At 44.3% G+C, this 23,568-nt stretch overlaps 2 protein-coding genes across 11 annotated transcripts in view; both read right to left on the bottom strand.

Moving 5' to 3' along the window:
• Positions 1-58: 58 nt before the first annotated feature.
• On the bottom strand, positions 59-8,121 carry PROC (protein C, inactivator of coagulation factors Va and VIIIa). Its single transcript, XM_015637277.3, has 9 exons — positions 8,067-8,121; positions 7,627-7,710; positions 7,078-7,238; positions 6,142-6,166; positions 5,512-5,622; positions 4,684-4,824; positions 4,226-4,335; positions 3,206-3,323; positions 59-721 (listed from the first exon to the last, which is right to left on the bottom strand). Exons 2-9 carry the CDS (start codon positions 7,691-7,693, stop codon positions 159-161), a joined length of 1,296 nt encoding a protein of 431 aa, XP_015492763.1. The 5' UTR covers positions 7,694-7,710; positions 8,067-8,121; the 3' UTR covers positions 59-158.
• A 1,986-nt stretch (positions 8,122-10,107) lies between these two features.
• DGKD (diacylglycerol kinase delta) overlaps positions 10,108-23,568 on the bottom strand; it is a 67,895-nt gene continuing 54,434 nt past the window's right edge. For all 10 annotated transcript variants that reach the window (XM_033516747.1, XM_015637260.2, XM_015637259.1 and 7 more), the window contains 11 exons: positions 23,389-23,485; positions 22,541-22,648; positions 21,833-21,946; positions 21,407-21,541; positions 18,850-19,001; positions 17,981-18,092; positions 17,721-17,813; positions 17,260-17,379; positions 16,802-16,919; positions 15,422-15,552; positions 10,108-14,303 (listed from right to left, as the gene is read on the bottom strand). In XM_033516747.1, the coding sequence (XP_033372638.1) occupies positions 14,214-14,303; positions 15,422-15,552; positions 16,802-16,919; positions 17,260-17,379; positions 17,721-17,813; positions 17,981-18,092; positions 18,850-19,001; positions 21,407-21,541; positions 21,833-21,946; positions 22,541-22,648; positions 23,389-23,485 (1,270 nt within the window). In that variant the 3' untranslated portion in view covers positions 10,108-14,213. The remainder of the gene's footprint in view (positions 14,304-15,421; positions 15,553-16,801; positions 16,920-17,259; positions 17,380-17,720; positions 17,814-17,980; positions 18,093-18,849; positions 19,002-21,406; positions 21,542-21,832; positions 21,947-22,540; positions 22,649-23,388; positions 23,486-23,568) is intronic.

Genomic DNA, 23,568 nt, shown 5'->3' with positions numbered 1-23,568 from the left:
AATGTAAATAAGAAAAAAGGAGGAAAAAGGTAGATACCAAGGAAAACAGCACACAAGGTTAATACATACTCAATATTTAATACTGAAGATCTGAAAGTACATTACACTGCATACTGTCACTAGCCCAGAGCCACAACATTCCAGACTCTGGATCAGAATCAACCCTTCAAAGGAGCTGACATATCTATGTGATGCTGGATCCACTCAAGGTACTGACTAACTTTGGTGTAGACTCCAAATTTCTCCCTTCTTCCACAGCCTTCACCCCAGCTCACCAGTCCTACCAAAAACCAAGTATCCTTATATCTAGTGAACATAGGGCCTCCGCTGTCCCCACTGCAGGAATCTTTCCTGTCTCCCAGGCTCCCAGCACACAGCATGTTGTCAGAGATGGGGAAGCTCATGGCCTGGGCACACTGGTTCCGGGGCACAATGGGGATTTCGATGTACCTGAGGGAAGCGGCGTAGCTGGTGTTACGCTCGCTTGTGCTGCCCCAGCCTGTCACCACCATCTGCTTCCCACTCCTCATCAGCTCCTGCTCTGCCAGGTTGCGGGTGGGAAGGCAGATTGGGAGCGCGTATTTGTAATACATCACATGCTCAGACAAGTGCAGCATGGCTATATCATTATCTGAGGTCGTCTTGGTGTAATTTTCGTGGATCACCCATTTATCAATCCAAATGGTTTGCTCATCTGCCTCAGGACGGAAACGGAATTTACCTGGAAGAGCAAACAAGATGACAGATGCTGTCAAAGCTTCCTTTACTTTGAAGACCGAAGTATCTGGATTACACTGGTTGTTAGGACTGCACTCCATGTTTTCACTTCTCTTGTAATACAACTGTTTATGTTGTAACTTAACAGTGTTCTTAATACATGGACAAATCTCTAAACTTTTTGTATTTACAGAAATCATGAATACCCATAGAGCTCTAAAGCTCTGGTCATCAGCTGAGTAAGAAAATTGCCCTGTGGTCTCCATATTTCAGTACACTTGTGCAATGTGAGTCACCTTCAGGAGGAAAACCTTGGAGCCAGCAATAAAAGGTGGTGTCATGGGGTAGCTTTACCATGTAAACCACGACAGGTGGGAGAGCAAGCACACCACAAAACAGGACACTTGCAAAACAGGACATGAGCTTTATGCTGAATAGCCAGGGCCTGGGTAGCTGAATGTCAGGATTTGTAAGATAAAGTTGACTGACAGGTAAGAGTATTCCTTTCTGAAATCTTACATCTGTATTTTAAGGAATTTTTCACTGCTTAAGACTCCTCAGTTGCTATTTGTGTGGCATGATCATGGCTACCTCATGGGCCAAGGAGTTATGGAAAAGCAAGCAAGAGACTATGGTGAAAAGGGCCAGAAATGCAAGTAGTCATTTGTGATACAAAGCAATAGGAAAGGCAGAGCTAGGTTTTCTGGCAGGCTATCAATGAGGTCTGGCAAGATTTTTTTCTGTAAGGAGTGTCTCCAGGTATGGGGACTTACAGGCCTCAGTAGTTACATACATATATTCTCAAAAGATCCCTTAAATCCAGCTTTGGATCTTGGTCTTCCAGCCCATTTATTTCTGAGGTTCTCTTCTTACTCGTCTGCAGACAAAGGCCAGTTCATACATGGCTGGAGCAGACAGCTGAAAAATGCTCTGATGTCTTGTACTAGGTGGCACCAGCCCCTGATGGACTTGCTAATATCGAGCCAACAGTCACAAATCAGTTTTTCCCTTCTATCAAAGTCTCTTTTCTTTGTGGTGAAAATGTCTGCAGCACCCCTGAGGCAGCCTGAAGCCACCAGAGTTGGGGGCTGGCTGGCAGGGTTTTATTCCTGCCTTCACAGACACAAACTCTGCTTTAGGCCTCAGAAATAACTCTGAACTCAAGTGCTGTCAGACCATCTCCTCTGAGGAAGGCAGAGTGGCTGTGCAGGAACACACTTGCTGTGGGGTCACACGCCTGGTACACCAGCACAGCCACCAACTGTCTCCATAGTGAGGCACCCATCAACCAGTGAGTGACACCTTTCACACTGCAGTGACAGGTTCCCTCACCCCCTTTGACTTCTGGTGCATTATGCCACATGAGCACTGCTACAAGACTTCTCTCCAAGCTGAGTGGAAATTCAGATGCAAGTTCTCCCTCCTGTTTTGCTCCTGTGGATGGCAAGCTGCAGTGGGACAAGTCCAGAAGGGTGTGGGGTATCCCAGCCTCACAGACACAGGCTGAGTACCACCTGTGCAGGCTCTTTCCTGGCTATCCCCAAGGACATGGCAATGTCCCCATCCAAAGCTCTGCTCCTTGTCCCTCACAGATGTCTCCGGGTTTTTCTCATGAGTGACAGATGTCTCTCTGTGAAAAGGTGAATATTCTTGCCCTAAGAGGACCCAAAGCTACTTCACACACTTTTTGATTCATTCTTTATGTTGGACATACATAAACTTATTGTCTCTGCTCTCAAGCACCTGCACATCCACAGTGTGTATGGAACATGCACACAGACCATCTATTTTCAAGGCTAAATACACAGACAATATATTGGCAGGACTCTCCACAAATACTGGGAATAATCTGTCCTTTCACTAATGGAAAGCAAGCAGTGGAGCTGCTTATGCCTCAGCACCAATGGTAGGTAGAAAACACAATTAAAAAAAAAAATCTATGTAAGTGTAAATGAAATACTAATTGTTTTTGTCTACTAATTCAGGAGAAGCATTTTCTCTGAGAAAAATGACATTTTCTTATGCCCCAGAGCAGCAGAGCAAGTAAAGGCAGCATTGCCATTCAGCAACACCTCTCCAGTGAGACACTCTTAAGTAACAGTGTTTAAATACACAGAAAGGCGGGAAGAGACCCTGTGATATTCTGCTTCTGGGATCAAGACTTTTTTTTCAGTATTCAGATGGCCTAAATATTTTCATCACCAGAAAAACACAGGCAGAAGAGACCAAGTCTCTCTATAGAACAGCAGCAGTGCTCAGAAAAGATCAGCTCATTTCCAGACTAAGGCTTATAATGGCTCCAATTAAATCAGATTTTTACTATACTTTGTTTTAAGCTAAGGTGCATATTAAATACTGCCTAGACAGACCACTCCTACAGCCAAGGACTTTCATCTTCAGAACCTGCTAGTCTTTTCCCTGAGATGGTAAATGTTAGGAATTAAACAGTTATATTTAAAAAACACAGGGACAGGTGATTTTTCCATACCAAGTTTAACTCTGAACCCCTTGTGCTCCTCGAGGCAGTGTGCTGCTGTTAGGACCCAAGCTGGATGGATGAGAACACCCCCACACAGAAACTTCCCTTTGGTATTTTGCAGCATAATCTGAAACAAGACAAGGGAGGTGTGACACTGCATGGAGCACAGCTCACAAAATACGAAACTCATTCTTCTTAGATGCTGGCAAATACCCAGACTTATCAAGCACCAAAGCATGTCACATTCACTGAAGCCAAAGCTCTACACAGGGACAAAAGCTCTATGAATAGAGTCTCTATGAAATACCTACAAAAAAGTTTTGAATGTCCTTCCTGAAGGAGGACTGGCTTCACCCAAATCAGCATGGGGTGATGCTGGTCACTGCAGAGAAGTACTTTGTACTTAAAAGTTTTGAAATATAGAGCACAAATGAGGGGTGTGTCCCACACCAGAGGCAGCACATTATCTCAGGCTGCAGCTCTCACACTACAGTGTAAAAAGCCTTTTAATATCAAAGAGAACCAGGCCCTAATTATTTGCACTCATTAGTTCCATGGTAAGCTCTGTGAGATCTCCCTTTTCTCTGCAATAACCCAGGCTGCCATTGCATACTTTGCTGATTAAATCTGCTAACTTGAATTTATGACAGACAAGGCTTATAAGAAAGGGCAGGAAGATCACCTCACAGTGGAAGGCTGTTGCAGGAGCTGAAGCAAACATCACACACCGTGAGTTCCCCAGGATGGAGCAACAGAGCAGATGAGCAGCATCACCATCCTCTGTCTTAGCAATGCTGGCATAGTAAGCTCAAAAACTTAGCAACAGCAACAAGGTCAAGAATCCTCACAGATACTAAATTATTTTTTCCTGCTACTCCAATCTTTGGGATGCTTTTGAAAAAGCTAAGGGAATCTTATTTTCATATGACACCACCAGTAACAATGCAAGAGCCTTTCTGGAGCAGAGGCAGGCAAAGCAGTTCAGGAAGAGCCTGAACTATTTGTAGCAAAGAATCCCTTTCTCCTCACCTGCCAAGGGCTGCCTCCCCTTCTTCCAGCTGTTCCATCAATGAGCCGAATATTGAAGTCTGCTTTGGCTTCAATGTAGTTAAACTTCACTCTTCCACAGGGGAACTCCACTGCAGAAGATGCAGAGAAGTTCACTAGCAAAGCCCAGATCACCCAATCCTCTTTCTGGAGGATTTCCTCTGTCTAGGCAATACTGTTCAGAGGCTTCATGGAAATCCCTCATTGTTTGGAAGAGGAGGCAGTCTCCTGACTCTCCTCTATGTCTCCATGAGGCAAACATGGATTAAGGGCCATCAAGTGGGTATGGAGCTGGGAAATGCAGGCAGAGTTATTCTTCATGGAACAGATGTTTTGAAAATGAGTACGAAGTGCACTGCAGACAAATCTCCCCTAAAACTCTTTTACATCAGTCTGAATAATCCTCTGTCAAAGCTGGACTACAAACATCCTTCTCTTACCTACAGGCTCACACATGGTGTGGTCATCCTTGAGCTGATACCCCGATGCGCAGCTGCACAAGCGATGCTGCTCAGCGGGGTCCTCCCTGCAGAAATGTTCACAGCCCCCGTTATCCACGGAACAGTTGCTGTATTTGACCTCTGTGGGAACAACAGCAAGAGAGACATGGAGTTGGGAAGTCAGAAAGGCAAGGTGGCAAAGTGACATCGTGCTTCAAGTGGGCAACAGCTGTCAATGGATTTGGAATGAGCGTTGTGGGCTTCAATGACACTCAGGACACTAGACAGCAAACAGACCTAGGTCCAGAAACAGGCAGTGGGGAGATGGAGGAAACAGATTACAGTCAGGTAAACCGGAGAACAGAAAACACCGTGTCACTATGTGCCAAGTCAGAGTGGAAACTGTAGATGATACATGACATACAGTGCTCATCACTAAATATGCTATCCAGCTTTTGTCCAAGGAAGGAACTGTCACAGTAATAAAATATTTGCAGTGGATTGTATTTTCCCCTGTATTTAAAAACCCCACCATAATCCCTGTATTGATAATTCCAAAGTAAACCCCTGCTTCTGAATGCTTCTAGTATTGTCCAAAATTTAGATATCTCATATCTCTAAAATTCTCCTATGGCAACACAAAGTTAATTTTGCTTTAGATAAGCACAGATAAACCTCTCATCACATCAAGAAGCATAAGAAATCACAGTAGTAAAGAAAGCAGTAAAGAAAGAATTTGCTGTGCAATGACTGAAGTGTCCACCCCTATCACACAAAGATCCTTGTCACAACAGATGTTATTTTATAGTGGATTAAATGAAGTGTTACCATAGCTGCACAGAACCCCCTCCCAGCCTTTGTTACAGATACAGGAAAATTTTCCAATATCGTCCTTGCAGATCCCATTGGAACAAGGCTGTTTCTCACACTGATCTCCATCTGAAACAGAGGTAGGAATACTCAGTCACTGAACCATACACAGCTCACAGATCAAACATCAACATGAACGGACCCTCCCCAGACTCCCAAGTATCAGCCACATTTCTGGCACCTAATGCTCACACCTCTGTGGCACTTGGCCAGTGACAGAGCCATCAGTTTGGGTTCTCAATTACATCTGGAGAGTGAGTGGAGTGGGTAGAAGGGGAGGAAAGAGTAAAGCCTGAGGCAGGCAGGGCAGCAGCAGGTTACTGCTGGACCACATCAGGCATGGTTAGAGCACCAAAGCGTTTTTCACCAGTTCCTTAACTCTGGGAAGATGACTGATGATAGGTACAGGTGCATCTCAAGTGTTTTAGGAAGGCTGCTTGTATGATAGAACAGGAAAACATCCTCTGCACACCCCTTATGAGAGAGAATGAGAATTTGAATCAGTATATGACACATGACAGGAAGAAGGCTGAGTACTACTAGCTCCTGAGGAAGCACAGAGAAATGATTAGGAAAGTCTTTACTTACCTACATACTTGGTCCAAAAGCTTTGCTGTGGAGAAACAAAATTTGTATTACAGTGAGGAAATAATTTTTAACAAGTGAAGGATTTAAAGTGTTTTGTGGTCTTGGCCAACAGGACACAGCACTGGATCAGTAACATTGATTTCACTCTACTTGGCAGTGTAGTGACTGGCACTACCAACCAAGAAAACCAGCCAGTGATTCTCCTGGACTGTCTGTATTAAGCACATACCCCCCTGCTCTGCTTGCAGGCTATTTTCTTGGCACTTTCTGCCAGGTAAGTCACCTGAGTTCACTTGAGCCCAGTTAGACAAAACATGGGCATTCCAAGGACAGCCCCTCTCTCCTCTGGGGTCTGAGGGACAGCAAGGACTGCGTCATCCTATGCTTTGAGCTTACTCTGCTCAAAATAGCAACAGAGTCTAACCCAAGACAACAACTGAGTGTGGAAAGGGGCAGGAATCAGCAGACAGTAAACATAGTGTCCAATTCGAAATAGGAGTTTGAAGAAGGAGAGAAAAGAACACAGTGAAAAGAGAAATGTTTGTCAGGCATATCTGGGAGACTTGGGAGATACGCTGAAAAGCAGCCAGGACTGGTGAATGGACAACAAAGGGGAAAGACTAGAAGGACTGGGAAAAACTTAGTAGCAGCAAGAACAGCCAGTGGGGTCAAGTAAGGATTAGAATTAACTGTCTGGGACCTCACCAGGTGGGTCAGGTAGGACATGCTTGAGTAGCCAAGCTTTGTGGCACATAGAGGGGTAACTTGACAATCACCGTTAACACAGTGACACTCAAAACCATGCCCACCCCAAGAAGCCAGGAGAGATCTGCATTCAGTACTGACAGCATGATCTCCTGTGCCCTGGATTGCAATACTTTAAGAAAATAATTAATTGGCTAAATTCCCCACTCATCCTTAAAAAAGACAACTTACTGTTGCTTCCCTGGTTTCAAATATCTCACTGGCCTCCTCAAAGTCACAGATCTCTTCAACACACTCACGCTCCACTGAGCCTGGCTTGAGCTCCTCCAGGAAAGTGTTTGCCCGCTTCTGGATTCTCAGGACTTGGTTTGCATCTTTACTGCTGTAAAATACTGCAAGCAAAAAGGTGAAAGCACAAGCAGAGAAAAGTGCTGGCTGAAAACTAGTAGTGCTGCCTCCCAAAGGACACTTATGAGAGCAACAGCTCTCATATCTCTCCAATACAGCAAGAGAGGCTGTCCTAGACACCATGTGCTGTCTGTGCTGTGCTGCAGAATCAAGCTCCAGCCTCTGCCCTGTGGTACTCTGACAGCCCATGGGGCCCAGCAGGGCTCTGACCAGGCAGCTGCCATGGCCCCAGCACTGTCAGCCTCTGCTGAAGGAAGTCAAACCCCCCAAATGGGAACAATTCCAGCCACTCCCTCTGACTAGCAGAAGGGCAGGAAAAGCAATTGCAGTGGCTGGGAAAGGTTGAAGGCCATCTCTCAAAAGAACACTTACTTGAGGTGCCAAAACCCCATGAAGAGCAAGCAGCCAGCAGCAGCCCCACAGTGAGGAGCTTCCACATCCTGCAGCAGGAGTCACCTGAGGAGGAGGAGAAGGAAAGTATCAAGAAGAGTACATTGCAAAGTGACACAAGACCCTGCTGCAGACAGTTCCCACCCATCTAGCTCAGCCAGCTCGCTCACTTGCTTTTCAGAGAGCAGCTTCCATGCTGAATGCTCTGGTGTGCCCTGTCTCTTGACTCCAGCTCTGGAGCGGCCATTCCCTCCAGACTTGTTTGTTCATTCCCTTTAATACATCAGCAGCTCTCCCAGAACACTTCTGGCTTGTTCTGACACCCTCCCCTTGCCACTGGACATTTTTTACAAGCTTCATGCTCCATTAAAGTAAGCTGTACTCGGAAGTCTGAAAGGATACAATATTTTTGAAGCACTTACTGCTTTATTCAGTGGGAATCAGCGTGATCTGTTCTTCCTCCATGAGCTCTGCTGGAACTTAGTTAATCCATAACTTCAGATATTTACTCTTTGGAGTGACATAAAGTGCTTTCTTTTTAGTTAAACAAACAGTGCTCAGGGGGAGCTTGACCATTTACCTGCATACAGGGGAAAAGTGAAATAGCTGAGGCACCCACTCTGCCTTTCTCAAACCCTTTTTCCTTTTGATTCTCTGCTAAGCAGAAATGGTAATTGCCAGAAAGGCAAGAACAACTCTCCACGGAGAACCTGTGTGCTGCTGGAAGGTGTTGCTGTGAATCCAGTTTGCAGCCTGGGAACAAGAGGAATTTGACAACCTGTGCAGATATCAAATTCCTCCCAGCCTATTACTTCCCTGGTTGGGAAGCTCACACCTGGGAGTGCTGCTGGGGCTCCAACTCCTCCCCTGGAGTAGCCCATCCGTGCAAGCCAACCTGCTCATGGAGGAGGACATGAGGGCTAAGGCCACCCCCTTCCCTGCTCCCATGAAGAAAAGCCATAGGTCACAACTGACCATGAAGTCAACCAAAGGGGCTTCTAGGTCATATGCACACGGCCCCAGCTCTCCCTTTCTTGTAAAGAAAAACACTCCCAGGTCACTGGGGAAGCCAGCAAAATGCTAGAGCTCTTCAGACAGAAGTTGCTGGAGAACTGCCATAACTCTTAGCTGTTATCAACATGGAGTGTTACTTTCCAGTCTCAGGACCTTTTCATTGTGCCCACATGAGAATTAGACACCTCAAGCTACTCCAGGCCCAGCAAGGGTGTGCACAGCTATTCGTATTTTTATTTAAACTCATTGGTAGAGAGCTTCACAGTACACCTTCCTCCCAATCCATTCCATCCTTCTGAGATCCATTAGGTAGTTAAATCAAACCAAGAGGATGGCAGCCCTGAGAAGGCAGTCTAACATTCAGTAATGACACACTGAGTGGGGCAGTAAGTTTTTTGCAATTATCTTCTGCCACATTATTAAAAAAAACCAAAAAAACAACCAAAATCAATTAACCTGTAGCAGAGGAATAAGAATATCATCTTTCTCTGCCGCCACTTTCTTCGCATGTTTTCGGTAGTGCCACGTAAAGCAGAGCCTGACACTCAGGGTCTGATGCAAGCATGAGTAAACACAGTAGTTTTTCTTTTCTCCTTATTCTGGTTCCTGGTAACCAACATTGTAATGCTCAATTTTACCATTTTCATCATGCAAGAGTATGTAACATTAGAATGATGTTCCTTTTCCATACACTATTCTCTCCATACTTCTGTTTAATTATCACATATAAAGATGCTTTTCACACAGAAAATGTTCATGACCATTGTAACTTAATTTCCACCCACTTTGCAACAGTACTGTGGAACTTTACAACCATCCTCTCAGTTTAAATAAATCTGCTGGAAGTTTCCTGTCAGCATCTTATGAACACACCAATCTGTAGAGATGGAAGAGAAAGCTTGCCACAATCCAGTCTATGGACTGCTCATTCAAACACTTCCAAATTTTTTTGTTTCAAGTTTACAGGTTTCATTTATGGCACTCAGTTTCTACATTTCAAAATTCACTTCTCCCACTTTTTTTCATTTTCACTTACTCCAGACACTGTACATATTGCCTACAATAAACAGAACACACAGAGGCCCAAGTGGAGAACAACTGCTCCCGTCCCATCCTGGCAGTGCAGCACCTTGGCCAGGAACAGCCACCTGAGGAGGGGTAACCAACACAGCCCTGCTGAGCCTGACAGAGCCTTCCCATCGAGCTGTGGGTTTGCTGCCAGCAGAGCTTTGATCAGGATCCTCACCAGTAGAAGCACCACATTGAAAACATCTTTTGTTCACTGCAAGACATAGCTAAAAAAAATTAAACTACCTGATCTCTTCTACTCCATGCCAATTAAACTAACAGAAAAAATGCTACAAAATTAGTGTACAACACTTAAATTTACCATTTCACTCCTCTCTAAGGAACAGTTCTGAACTTCTGATGCAAGCCAAGATAAAACCATTTAATCACAGCACAGGTTTTTATTAGCTGGTTCCCACCCAATGGGCACAACAGCCCTCTCACAATGAAATCAGCAACAGAGAATCCTTACTGGAAGCTCGGAAACATGTTTACTTTATATACAAGAAAAACATATTTACAACAAGAAAACTATGTACAAAAAAAACCCAAGAGACATTTCCATGGTAATCACTGTATAAATTAACAAAATAAATAGGAGGGAAGTAGGTCCCATTCTTAAGGCACAAAACCTTCTTCCCAAGACTGTACAGGGATTCACTTGCTTCCTGATGCTTCTGACAGGATCACAGGAATGGTGGGGAGACCCCTGAGGAACAACGGTCGGTGGACAATGATACAGACATACAGTCACTGCTGACACTTGTAGAAAAACATCATTTTTCATCCTTTCCTTTTTTTTTTTTTTTACAGTACACACATCTTAAGATACAAAATATGTCTTGTAAACAGTCTCTTTTATAAATCACATCATTATTATGCATATTTTTAAATAACACTAAAACAATGAACGAAGCTTTCCATATGATTTGGGTGCAGAAGCAGTTGTGGCACTGGCCCTGAAGGCCTCGGCAGAGCTGGAGGCTCCCAGATGCCAGGCCAGCATCTGCAGGGACCCGGTGGAACAGCTCCCCTTGGCCACCATTCCAGCTCCTGCCAATGTCCCACAGGCTACAACACAGAGGCTGCACCAGCCCTCCCAAGGGCAGGGCACTGCCAACAGCCAAACCTCCCTCCAGTCTCCACTGCATGCAATCGCACTTAGCCCCAACCATCATTCCCCAGAATCTGCCATTAAATATCCAGGATGGTGCCAGAATGTGAGAGAACAGACTGAAGCCTCTTCCAAGCAGAAGAAACTGCAGCCACTGCCAGGGGTGAGGGATGAGAACAGAAAGTGCTGCATGGCTTTCATAGGAGTTGCATCTCTTCAGGGACTAAACACCTGTGTGATATGTGACAGTTCTAGCTTCTCTCAGGCTGGTGTCCCTGAGACTGCTGGACAGTCTCTTTTTTGCAAAGCAGCACATTTTTTACCAATAGTCTTTCCTGAGTTTCTCTCCCACAAAAAATTATCACTTTTCAGAAGAGAAACTTAGAATAATGTAGCCAGGAGTTCTACCTGGCTTCTTACTTTGCATATAGCGCTTACTGATGTTCATGACAAACTGTCTTCATCTAGTCACAAAAATCCTGACAACAGAAATCTTCACTATTCCCAGTGAAACACACAGAACTACAACCCTTTGGGGCTTTTCAGATCTATACCTTAATAAATATTCAAAGGCACTCAGGTTAAATGAAGATCCTGTTTTCTAGCTCTTAAAAGAAGGCAGAACTCCCTCCCTGCCTCTGATAAGTAACAGACAGGAATATAGTGGCTGTCAACCCTTTGATAAATGTGCATGTGCACAAAAAGGATATAAAAACATTGACACACACATCATATAAGCAAAAGAAATGAAGATGGGTCTGTGCAGGCCTCATCACTCATGCAGATGGCTAATGGCCATCAGGTCTTGATAGATATGGCATGAATTAAGGAACACACCTGAATGCAAAAACTCTTTGGATTCCTCTGTTGCTCTGGGCAGGAAGAGAGAAGCTGTTTCTATGGAAGCAAGAATTTAATCCCTCAAGGATTATGCAAAGCAAGCACTTATTGTTTATACATTTTTAACCATGAGGCTGCCTGGAGAAAGCTCATAGAACAGTTCCTTCACTACATATAGGAACAAACACAGATCTCACCTCTTCTCCAGAGTTATCACCTGCCTCAGCCCCTGCTGCACTCTCCTGGGAAGGCACATGGATGTCCCAACCATGCACAATTCTGGGATAGACAGTGGGATGCACACACTGTGAGGTCACTGCACACCACCACTGAGGATGGCTGCATCCTGGGGCTCTCCTAGGAAGGTTTCTCCTCATTTTCATCTGCTCTGTGCCTCAACAATCAAGTGGGACAATACAGTATGTTTGCAATTCTTACTTACCTGATGCCTCAAGAATTCAATATAGTTAGAGGGAGTCTTTACTGATAAATAAAAAATACAGCTATGGAAGCAATTGCCAATGTATACATTGGAGAAATACATCCAGGGCAAGGCTGGACATATTTCCTGCTCAGGCCCCACAGTATTTATACCATAAGTGTTTCTAGCTGAACCGAGCACTTTTAGTCTTCTTTTACCTTCTCACATGAGCAAACCCTGCCACTCACCAGGCTGAAAGGAGACACATGGGTGAATGTATCTGGTTAGAATGGACAGAGAGAGTCAGAATAACCCTTGATGAAATACTAGGGAATTCGATGGAGCTTTCCCAGCTGAAATGGAATCAGCTCAGAGCCTTTATAAGCTGACAAACCTTTCCATAAAGTAACTTGACTGGTTGTTATTAGACTAGAGAAGTGATATCAATTCAACAAAAATCCTTACAAGTGAAAAAAAGAAGAATGATGTCCTTAGCAAATTATCTTCTATGCCACTGTGTATGTGGGCTTTTCTGTTGGCAGCCATAGTCAGACAGCTGCCACTCTCTACTAATTAAAAAAAAAAATACACAGAAAATGACAGAGTAATTAAAAATTTCTGCTGTCTCTCAAGTTTTACAGCACTGACTGTTGCTGAATTCCCTTTGCAGTGATAAAGATGGTGATATAACTATGCATGCTAGTCTTGGGCTTTAACAGCCACCTAACTGGGGTCAGCCATCTAGAAACTGATTCAGATGCACTAATTTTTCCATGCTCCACTGTTGCTGGTACCAAAGACAATTTATCAACATGTTCCAGTTTTCATTATGATGCTTGTTTGCTTGGTGACAATCCTCTCAGTGCTCTTACAGGAGCCCCAATGTTTGACAGCATAAGGAATCTCTCCCTTAGGGGTACAGCCCAGGAGAACTGAGCTACTCTAATCTTTTGTATCACCCTGGAGTGAAGGAGCAAGGCAGCAAGAAAGAGAAGCAAGGTGGAAAAGCTACTAAAACCAAGACATGTCAATAGATACAAGTACTAGACTTAAATCACACATTCTGTGACAGAAATAGCTTTCTGCACTGCAAGCTGAAGTAAAGAAACAGCTCTTGTGTTGTGGCCACAGAAGTGGTACTAAGCAGGCAGGAAGCTACATCTGGCCATTACCAGTCATGCTGCTCCCTCCCCCAGGATGAAGCAGTTTGTCCTATATCTCCCTTCTTGTGCAGCCCAAACAGCTCATTAGCTTTCCTCTCCCTTTTATCTGGTCTTCCCAACATGAATTCAGAAGAAGGAATGTCAGAGCTGATCTTCTGTAGCCATCTGGCTCTCCAGAATTTTCTTTTCTTACTACCAGGAATTTCTGAACAATTGTCTATGATGACTCAGCACCACATTTTTTTGTGAAAATCTAAAGGTTGCACTACTACCCCTGGCTGGAAGAAGAGAGCAGGCCCAGCAGAAGGCCCCACCAGTTGTTCCAAACCCTGTCTGAAGTGCATGAACTGTTTGTTGCAAAAGCATGAGTGAATGAGAATCAATGGATGTTCATCAGAAGAGGTCTGAACTGGCTTTGAATTTCAGATGCAAATTGCACACAACTACAGATGCATTAAAAAGGGATTAGTAAGATGCAAGGAGAGGCTTTATCTCACTCAAATACGCTAAATACAGATGTGACATACAGCTGAGCAGGAAAGTTTTGGGTCTGAAAAGACTGTCAGATACTTCTGAACTAAGACTGGCCAATACATCTTTTACCCTGAATTATTCTACTGTGATGAAGATATCCAGTAAAGGTATCTGTGTTGCAGTTCTCAGCAGTCCTGCACTGTCCCTGGAACCAGAAGTTCCCATGACACAGGACATGGCTCTTCAAACAGCAAGTGAGTTCTCTCCAGGACGCTCTGCCAACTGCAGAGGAAACACCTCTCCACTGGACGCAGCCATACCCCACAGGAAAAAAGTAGCACCATGCTTGGTTGATATGAGCTCTGAACAGCTAAAATTTGGCTGTTCAGCAGAGATAGTTTTGAGCACATCTGCTTTGTGAGGTGAGTGCTGTGCAGTTAGGGAGAATGGTAGACACAGGCAGTGAAAACAGAGGCTAAGCCTCGCTGGCAGGAGTATTCCGGCTCAGCTCCTTGATCCCGTGCAGTATCCTCTTCATGTGACCCACTTTGGTCACACCCAGGTCCTGGAAGAAAAAGCAAAACCTTACATTAAGAGAAAGGCAGAGGGAAACTCCAGGTAGCCAAGCAACAGTTACAAACTAGTCAGCCAGTTACAAAGAGAGGAGGAAACCAACCAGAAAAATTCCAGACCTGAGGGTTATATACAGAGCCTCAAACCACATGTCAAAAAGCTACTAAGGAATGCAGAGTGGGCACAGAGCAATGCAGAGAAACAACTGTGGACTTAGCCAGAAACACAAGTTGCTTTGGCTGTCAAAGTCTGTGAGAACAGAAAGAGCACACAGATATCAAGGACCTATGCAAGTAGCCAAAACATGCAGGAAGAACTAACCAGTCACATCTGATAGCTGGGTACCATGCAACAAACACGGGCTGTAGGTGGATGACATGCAGAGGGGTCAGCTACACAGGTTACAGCAATCCTCACCATGGGAAGATGGTCAAAATGATACATAAAGAGAATCAAAGCACATTGAACAAATGCCACACACTACTTCAAAAAAAACTAGTGTTTTCCTGCTCTGTGCAAGTCACCAGAATGATGACACAAGTCTCTTGCACATGCAAAGAACTACCACTTTCAATTTCTCTCAGTAGAAACAATGTCTCCTGGTGAGGAGATGAAAAGTTGTGCAATGCTGTTGTTAAGCCCTCTTAAAGAAATTCTCTCCATCCATACGTCTCATCAAACTGCACAATCACTTTTTCTTGTACAAAGAAGTGTGATGATCTATTTGTCCAGTCACTGCAGGGTAAGGACCAAATCTTCCCAAGTACAGCACCTTCCGCAAAGATGGTACAGTAGCTGAGAAAAATTTCCACCGTTAAAATCAGAGAGTCTCAAGAACACTATTGGCAATCTGTGTGCTGGACTGTATCACATCCCCAGGAAGCTGTGGCAGAACTGGACACTTGGTCCCTCAAACACCTCTTCTACCTCCTGGCTATTAAAAACCAGGTGACCCAAAACAGTGAGAAAATAAAACGAGGCTGTAGTGAATCTGTTCATCTTGCCAAGGCACCTGGAATGAACAGCGGGCAGACCACTTCCAAGCACATTCAGCACAGAAGGTCATGCAGATGCAGCTGGCTATTTCTCATGACCCGACCGTGAAAGTACCTTGAGGTCCCTCCGTTCAAGGTGCAGGAGCTCAGAGCCCCGGACGTCATGCCGAATGAAGATATCCTTATACTCACAAAGACTGAGGTGCTCAAGCCACGCCGCAACCTCCTCCGTTCCCCAGAGGTGAACTGTCAGAGATGGAAAAGCAGGAGTGCATTGAGTACCCAGAATCCCAGGAGACAGGGAGAGATGAGGACACCACAGCACTCAGTGCCAGAGGAGGAGGGCAAACAGGACCACAGTATTTAACTAAGGAGAGGGCAGCACAACCTTTAATCTCAAATGAAAGAGGTAGGGCAAAAAAAGGTAAGAGATGTTCTCTTAAGAAGAGGCCTGCTGCAGTACAGCCAGGAGGAAGTGCATATTTGTTTTGATGGGATGGGATATCTTTTGATGGGGATAACTTTTTTCATGTTTACCCCCACGTTTAAGAAGAACAAATTCATTGTGTAAATACTGTGTACAAAACAACAGATTCATAAAATATGTGATTGAGAACAACAGCACAGATTAGTTTGCACACAATTACGTACAACCACTTGTGCTCAGTAAACAAAATGGCAACCTCTCTTGCCTTAGTTTGAGGGAGAGAGGAAGAATTTAGACTTCCACCTTTTTGCACAGTCTCTCAATAAGAGAATAATAAAATTTCCCACTTTTGGGAGGCAGTGAATGAACACCAGTCAGACAGGAGACTGCACCCACAACTCCATGGCAGAGGACAGGACCCAAGAGCCAACAGAACAGGTCATACTTCTGAATTTTGGAAGAAAGCCTTCATAAGGAGAGCATAAACCAAAAATCAACTAGATCAATTTAGAGAGAAAGTGTCTTGAATGGCAATTTGTTGATTCATGGCCAGTTTTTATCTACTGACCAACAGGATTAAAAATCAGGGAACACCTGTGGTGATGCTGATCCCCAGCCAATTAGACATGAAACTTGATTAAAGCCTGAAGGTGAATCCATGAGAAAAATATAATTTGCTGTATCATAGAAAACAAGCAGTGAAAAGACTGGAGTTACGCGGACTTGGGCCCCACAGTCATTTTTATAGTTAAAATGCCAAAATCCTCAAATTCACTTCCCTAAGCACCCTCTGAAATATCCCTGAAAATCTGTACAATGTAGGGGAGAATTCTTCAGAGAGTACCTCCTGTTTCTGCTCAGGAATATTTTCATGGTACAGGGGGACCATGACTCAGAAGGGAGCAATAAGCTATTTTGCCACGTGAAAAAGATTGACTAGACCTGCAAGAAGAGGCAGATGCAGGTGAAACAGAAGGAGAGGATGTGTGAGGAAACAGACGAAGAACAGGTAGTGGTGTGACCACACTGACGTGACAAAAAGACACAGTGAATGAGCAGACTTGGTACCCGGCAATCCCATGCTACTGTGAGTCTCCTTATTTTTGTTGTTCTTCTCCTTTTTAAACTTGGTCACCAGGCGGAATTTGCCACTGCGGCTGCGTTTAGAATAATCCAGCATCTGGTTCTGCAAGAACAGAAAGGGAAAATCATGCACACACTCAAACTGATTGCAATGGACTAAGAGCAGCAAGCACTGTCAAGCTCAGCTCCATAATCTTGTAAGAAGAGAAAAAAAAAAATAAATCCTAAACTCACTCTGATCAAGACAGAAAATGAAGCAGAGAAAGTTGATCCCATGTTAGGCAAGGGATCTTAGTAGGAAATTGCTCTCTTTAGACCTAGGGAGTCAAGTTTCTTTCTTAATTTTTTCTTGCATCAGTCCTATAGTAACAGCAAGTCAAATACACAGAGCCAACTAGGGAAAAAGAGAACAACTAGGAAAAAATAGCCTTGATCCTCCTCACCTCCTCATCACAGGGCTCCATAAGCTGCCACAGCCAAGGAATGTCTGCCAGTTTCCTCAGCTGGAGGTCCATGTCTGCCAGGGCTGCCTGGAGCTGCTCCTTCTGTGGAGGATCTAATTGCTGGATCAGAAATAGAAGGCAGGCAGAGTTAAAAGCCTCATGGCAGAACACACAGCCAGGCCCTTGCCTTTAAATTCATAGCTAACAAAGCAGTTCCTCCTTTTGAAAGGAAGTGCAGACCAGGTACTCTGCCCAGACCAAGTTAACAATTCTTGTATCCTCTGAGCTCCAAGCTCCACAGCACACCCACGTAGCAAAATTTTTTGTAGCAAATGATTCCTGGATGAAAACATCTAAACTGACTTACAGAGTACAAGACCAGTAAAACATTAGGCCAAGGCAATAGAAGGAGAGGGGAGGAAGAGAGAGGCTGCTTTTTCCTCCTGCTTTGTGCTCCTTACCAGTGCCATCTTGCCTGCCAACAGCAGCTCTGTCTCATTGTGCAGGGCTTTGACATTATTCACCATCTCTACAACAAGGCTGCAGTTCAGACCCTGCAGGGAAGCAATTCATGCACAGGTTAAGCTTGGAAGTGCAGAGGTCTGAGCAGTCAAAAGAAAGAAGTCTCAGGCTAGCAAGGCCTACTTTTGGTCAGAATGGAAAACCAAGAGCTCTGGAGCAAGGACAAAACAAAATGGGAGATGCCAAGTGAGTGCAGTACCTCTGTAGACTTGGATTTAGCGTAGACTTTGTCCATAGACTTGGAGCTGGCATTGACAGCATGGGCAAGCTCCTGTTCCATGTCCTGATAGGACTGTGCTATTTCTCGAATGCTAAAGAGAGAATTACACATTGCATCAGCACACATATGCTCAAAGCAGGAGATCTCTCCTGTCTGTTTATCTCATTTTAACACCCATCCAAGTGATGAGTTTGGATCATGGCAGGGGCACAGCCTCTGGCAAAACAGGGCAATTCTCCTGCCACACTGAGCATGAGCATTTCCAAGCAAAGAAATGCAGCTCTCACAGGCACATGGTCAATTCTGTACACAAAGTGGGATCAGTTTGAAATAGAATCCAGACATTTTAGTATGACCAGAGTGATGTGAAAGGCAGCTGCACTTACAGCAACCTTCTCTAATGATTCTGAGAACTTTCTCTCAGAAGCCCAAAGGAATGCCTGACTATGATGAGTAGGCAAGCATACATTCCAGGCATCGTACAAAAATTTCTCCTAGGCATCAGGGTTATAAGAACCCAGGTTTTCATCTGAGCTCTTTCAGAGGCTTTTGTTTCCTTTCTGAAAAAAATATTTTCTATTCAAAGAAAACAGGTTCCTTCAGGATTAAGTGATCCATGTTAGCTCAGGAAAGCAACATTTTTTTTAAAAAAATGGTTGAAGACAGCTTATTTGGCTTCAGTCTTTGTTTATCTGGGACACTGAGCAATGAATAACGCTACTCCCAGTGACATGGGCCAGCAATGCAGCGGGTAAGACTGAACAGGAACATCTCCAGAAACAGGAAGCAGGACAAGAACTTCAGGCCCTAAAGAAGGCTGTATTCACCAAAAGCAAGTTGAGTCACACCTGTGGATCAGAGCACCTGCAGCTTGACCAAACTGGATGATCTGGGTGGATTCTTCTTCAGACATGATCTCTGGTTGCAGAGAGAAAGAGGAGGGTCGTGACAACTCACACTTCTGTTTGTCCTCCCAAGACTTCAGGGTGCTCTCAAACGCCTAAAAATATAGCAAGCAAATTGTAAGGTACCTTGTAAAGCTCCTATAAAAATCAGCGACTGTGCCTATGCCTGTAAAACATGTAGATCTAGTACAGGCACTTTTCACGGCAGGGCCCAGTAGTTAAGTTGCTTGTAATTTTGCTAACTAGCTGGCTGGGATGAAGTTTTCCATGCCACATGCTTGCCTTGGCTGAATTTCTGCTTAAGCATAGTTTTAGTCAAAATTACTGGGCCAGTTCTGAGGGCCAGACTAACAAAATTCAACAATTTCCTACTGGTGGCAGCCTTTTCTTTGAACAGCTACATCACCTTTATACCTCAGTATTACTGTGACACTCCAGAGCTTGAAAATAGAAATGTTCAAGACTCCTCCTTATCTGAGGTAAAACTGAGCTTCCTTAGGAACTGGTGAGCCAAGCAGCTGAACTCAGAGCTAACACCTGCCCTATCTGCAACCATACTGATATTTCTGTGGGCAGCAGTTAGTGATGTGGGAAGAAATAAAACAGATTCAGTGTAGAAGGATCAATATTGAATATGGTGAGAATGCAAATTGTGGAGCCCTGTGGTAAAGCACTCCCTTCCTCTACTGCCCGATACCAGAAAATCAGGCTCTCTCAGCTCAGTGCAAGCTACCTGCTGATCTCACCCTTGCTTATGACTCTTCAGTACAAGGCCAAAAAAGGGAATTTGGGCTTTTCCATCCTCAGCTTAGGAAACTATATATCCCCAATTACATTTGAAAAACGCTACCAAAGGTACAGAGTCACATGCATGAAGGGAGGACCTGAATAGGAAGGTTTGTTCTGTGAAAGAAGGGGCACGCAATGACCTTTAAAAAGACAGCAGGAAAAACAAAGATAAGTTGAGACAAAGTTGAGTGTGCAATTGCAAAACTGGAACCTCTTTCTCAGCAGAAATTCCATGACTGCTAAACCAGGTTGGTAGGCAATTAGGAATGGGCTAGTACAATCATAGCTATGGCTTCTGATGGCCCAACACGTAGCACACTAACAAGGGACTACTTTGTCCTTTCTATCTCTTGTGCTTCACGCCACCTTTCCCACCATGCCCACACATAGGTTGCCTTTTATCTCCCTTTACCTTTACGGCAGCAATCCTGTTCTCTCTTGCTCTCTGTGCTATCTCCTTCAGTCACTCTCCCTCCAAGTGTCAGTGTGATGCTGCAGAAGCTCTCTTACCCTTCACAAAAGATTGTGTGCACTATTCCTGTCTCCTCTCCACAGCATTCACATCAGAACTGACAGGAAAACTCTTTGAACTCAAAAGATAATAAATTCAGCTAGATGCAAGGAAGGATTTAATATGATGAGGGGGATGAAAAACTGGCACAGGTTGCCCAGAGAAGTGGTGGATGCCCCATCTCTGGCAACATTCAGACCACAGGCTGGATGGGGCTTTAAGCAACCTGGTATAGTGGAAGGTGTCCCTCCCCAAGGTGGGGCTTGCGCTAGATGACCCTTAAAGTCCCTTCCAACCCAAACCATTCTGTGGTTCTATGATCAACACCCACTGCTCTCCCAGTTAAGAGGTCTCCAGTGCCCCATCCTACCATGACAGGGGGTTTGTATGCCCACCTTTGCTTTCTTTTCATACTGTCACCTTTGTAACTCCCTGCCAGGCAATGTGCCTCAGGCCTGTATCACGCTGCTTTCCCTTTTTCCCTTTGTCATACTCCTTCTTACTGTGATTCAGTAGGTGAGTCCTTTGCAGAGGACTTTGATTTGCTCTGGAAGTTGGGTAAAGGAGTGTTATGCTGGAAATTATCAAGAGCTGCTATCAAATGAACTGCTTACACATGGACAGTCACAGAGTTGGGAGGACTCAAAGACTGTCTGGGCCTCAGTAGGGCCTTTATCTTTCCTCTGTCTGACCACTGCTCAATCATACAGCAAAAGAGCAAGGAGGCTTCCTTATCTGCTGGTACTCATCAGATATATTTGAAAATTGTGTGATGAGACCGACACACACTTCTAAACAAGTTGTAAGACACTGTTTTACATGGTCAATGAGGTATAAGCCACATACTGAACAATAATGAGAAATTAAAACATTGACCGTCTGAATCTAGACAATCCACAGCACTTGGCGAGGCAGGAGTCCTGTGGAAAAAACGGCATGCAAGTGTGTTAAGAAACACTGTCACAAAGCACATAGAAAAGGAAGTAAAATAAGCTTGCATAAACAATCTTATTTATGCCATTTCCCAAGTGGTGAATGCAAGTTTAATCATATTCTTTCCCAAAAGGTTAATGGTGTGTGATAAAATATGCTTCTTGCATTCACAAAGATAATGTTCACATGTGGCCTTTGCCATGTCCTCCAGAAATATGTGACATTGAAACATGTGTGTACTACACAGGGAATTCAGGATGCTCTTACCCTGTCTCGGGTGAGGGTCTGTGCCCTGTTCTTATGAACAATCCAAATGTAACCTGGAGGCTGGATCCAGGCTTCTCCATCCACTTGCACAGGAACTCCCTCTTCTCCAAGGATTGCTATCTTTACTGTCCGGCACTGCAAAGAGTGACTGGGTCAGAAAAGCCCTAAAATGTTGATTTTCTAAAAGCATAAGCCATTCTCTGTTTTTCCAAAATCCAGGTGCTGTAGCTTTGGTGCTACTTGCACTCACACACTAGCAAGTGAATGCTAGCAAACAGCTCCATACTAAAATTGCCTCTGAGCATGTCCATTTCCAGCCCTGGTAGATGCTCTTTCCATGGACCAGAGAGAGCAGAAAGAAAGGCTTTAAAAAGTCATCAGATGGAGAGGAAGCATGCAGGAAGAGCTCACAAAAGCAGCTGATACCTGTGCAATCCGGTGATGCTGTAGGTTTATCACACGTGACACTGCCATCTGCATGCTACCAAACACGGCTACCACCTCCAAAATCTTGTCATCGAAGGAAGGGGCTGTAAATGTCTGCCACATACAAGGGAGAGAGAATTCAGCTGAGGCACAGCTCTGTTGGAGAGGTTTCCCTTACCCCTATTGGTGCTGACCTGGGGGCTGGCTTTCAATCGTGCTCTTTAATCTGTATAAAATTAACAACAAGGCTAGAAGGTGAAGATCTGGAATGAGCTAGGATGTAGAAAAAGGAGGCTTCCCGTGGCTAAAGTATAATGCAGACATGAAGGCTGTAGGCCACAAGGTGATACTTAATTATACTTTTGAAAGTAGGCACTCCATTTCCAAAAAGTACAATGTTTCTGAGTGAATTCAGCTGCCTTTTCCCTAAAGGGGCTTTACTTCTCTTTACTTCTCTGTGGGGACAAGGAAAACCTAAAGAACTTCCTACAGGTCCAAATGCTCTGGTGATGTTTTTTCTGAATCATTGCACACTGCCAGGGTATGAAAGCTGTTCAAGGTTGGATTTCAGTATCTCAGCCACTTCCAACAGAAAGTGCATGCAGACAGGCTCCCTGCCTCTTCTTCCAAGCACTATTTTCAGAGGCTGTGGCCTCAAAAGCAAGAGTAAGTAGAAACATTTCCTGTATGGTCTTGGAGAATACTCACATCATCTTCCTTGGTTCCCCCCCAGAAGTTGGTGCCTCCTGCATAGCTGGGAATGTTGAGTACAGCAATCCCCTGGAGACTGGGCAGAGGGATTGGCCTCCCATCACACTGCACAGAAATGAAGGCAACACTACTCTCAGCTCAGCAGGAGAGAGACCCTCCTGCCAGAGCACATGTTCTGTGAACAGAAAACAGCCAGCACCATCTTAGTAATACATTAATTCAGGTTTCTTCCTGTTCATTCTTGGCCTATAAGAGTAGAAGGTGTCCACTCAAGCCTCATGAGCCATACATCTTCTGGCAGACATAGATTTTAAAGAGACACTCTTGCTTCTTTTCCTCTAACAGGAACAGGGCACATGAGAGGCTTGGCAAAGCCTCTTGATTTATTTCTCAAGAAAGTGGAATAAAACTGCTAAAACATCCATGTGATGAGGGTCTTCTTCTGCAAGTTACCTTTCATGGTGTTCATGACCTATACAAAAATATTTCTTTTCCAGTTGGGTGCATATCACAGCACAGTTACATTCAACCATCTAAAATGATGTGTTTGTGTGAGATACCACATGGAACATAATGATCTTATCCATACTGAACACTGCCATTAGGAACAGCAAACACCTTCCAGCAGGATTATACTTCTTCCCTTATGGGCTGAGAATACAAGTTATGCTCCAGAACCAAGAAAAGCAACTTTTAGTTAGCTCAGGGTGCCATATAGCCAAGTACATTGTTTCAGGCAGGCAAATGTCACCAAGTCAAATCACCATGACAAAAATCACAGTGCCTGAATGAGATGGAATTAGGCATCCCAGTCTCAGGAACAGAAGAACATGCTAATTCCTCACCTCCAGCAAGACCTTCTGCTCCAGGTTTTTATATGTTCTGTGCAGCAGCTCCTTGGTCCCCAATACTCCATACCACATCATGTTCTTAGTACGACTTCTAATGGGGAAAACAAAGAGAAAATTCATCACAGACATTAACCCTTTCACTAAGAAGGAATAAAAACTTCACACTGAAATGGT

This window comes from Parus major, chromosome 9 (genome assembly GCF_001522545.3).
Source record: "Parus major isolate Abel chromosome 9, Parus_major1.1, whole genome shotgun sequence".
Lineage (NCBI taxonomy): Eukaryota > Metazoa > Chordata > Aves > Passeriformes > Paridae > Parus > Parus major.
The sequence above is the reverse complement of the archived record's forward strand: the minus strand, read 5'-3'. Positions and strand labels throughout refer to the sequence as shown.

Coding starts and splice junctions, on each gene's coding strand:
- PROC (XM_015637277.3), bottom strand. CDS start 7,693: ATGTGGAAGCTCCTCACTGTGGGGCTGCTGCTGGCTGCTTGCTCTTCA. Junction 6,167..7,077: donor TTGAAACCAGGGAAGCAACA/GTAAGTTGTCTT, acceptor GTTTCTCCACAG/CAAAGCTTTTGGACCAAGTA. Junction 4,825..5,511: donor GGGGGTTCTGTGCAGCTATG/GTAACACTTCAT, acceptor TTGTTCCCACAG/AGGTCAAATACAGCAACTGT.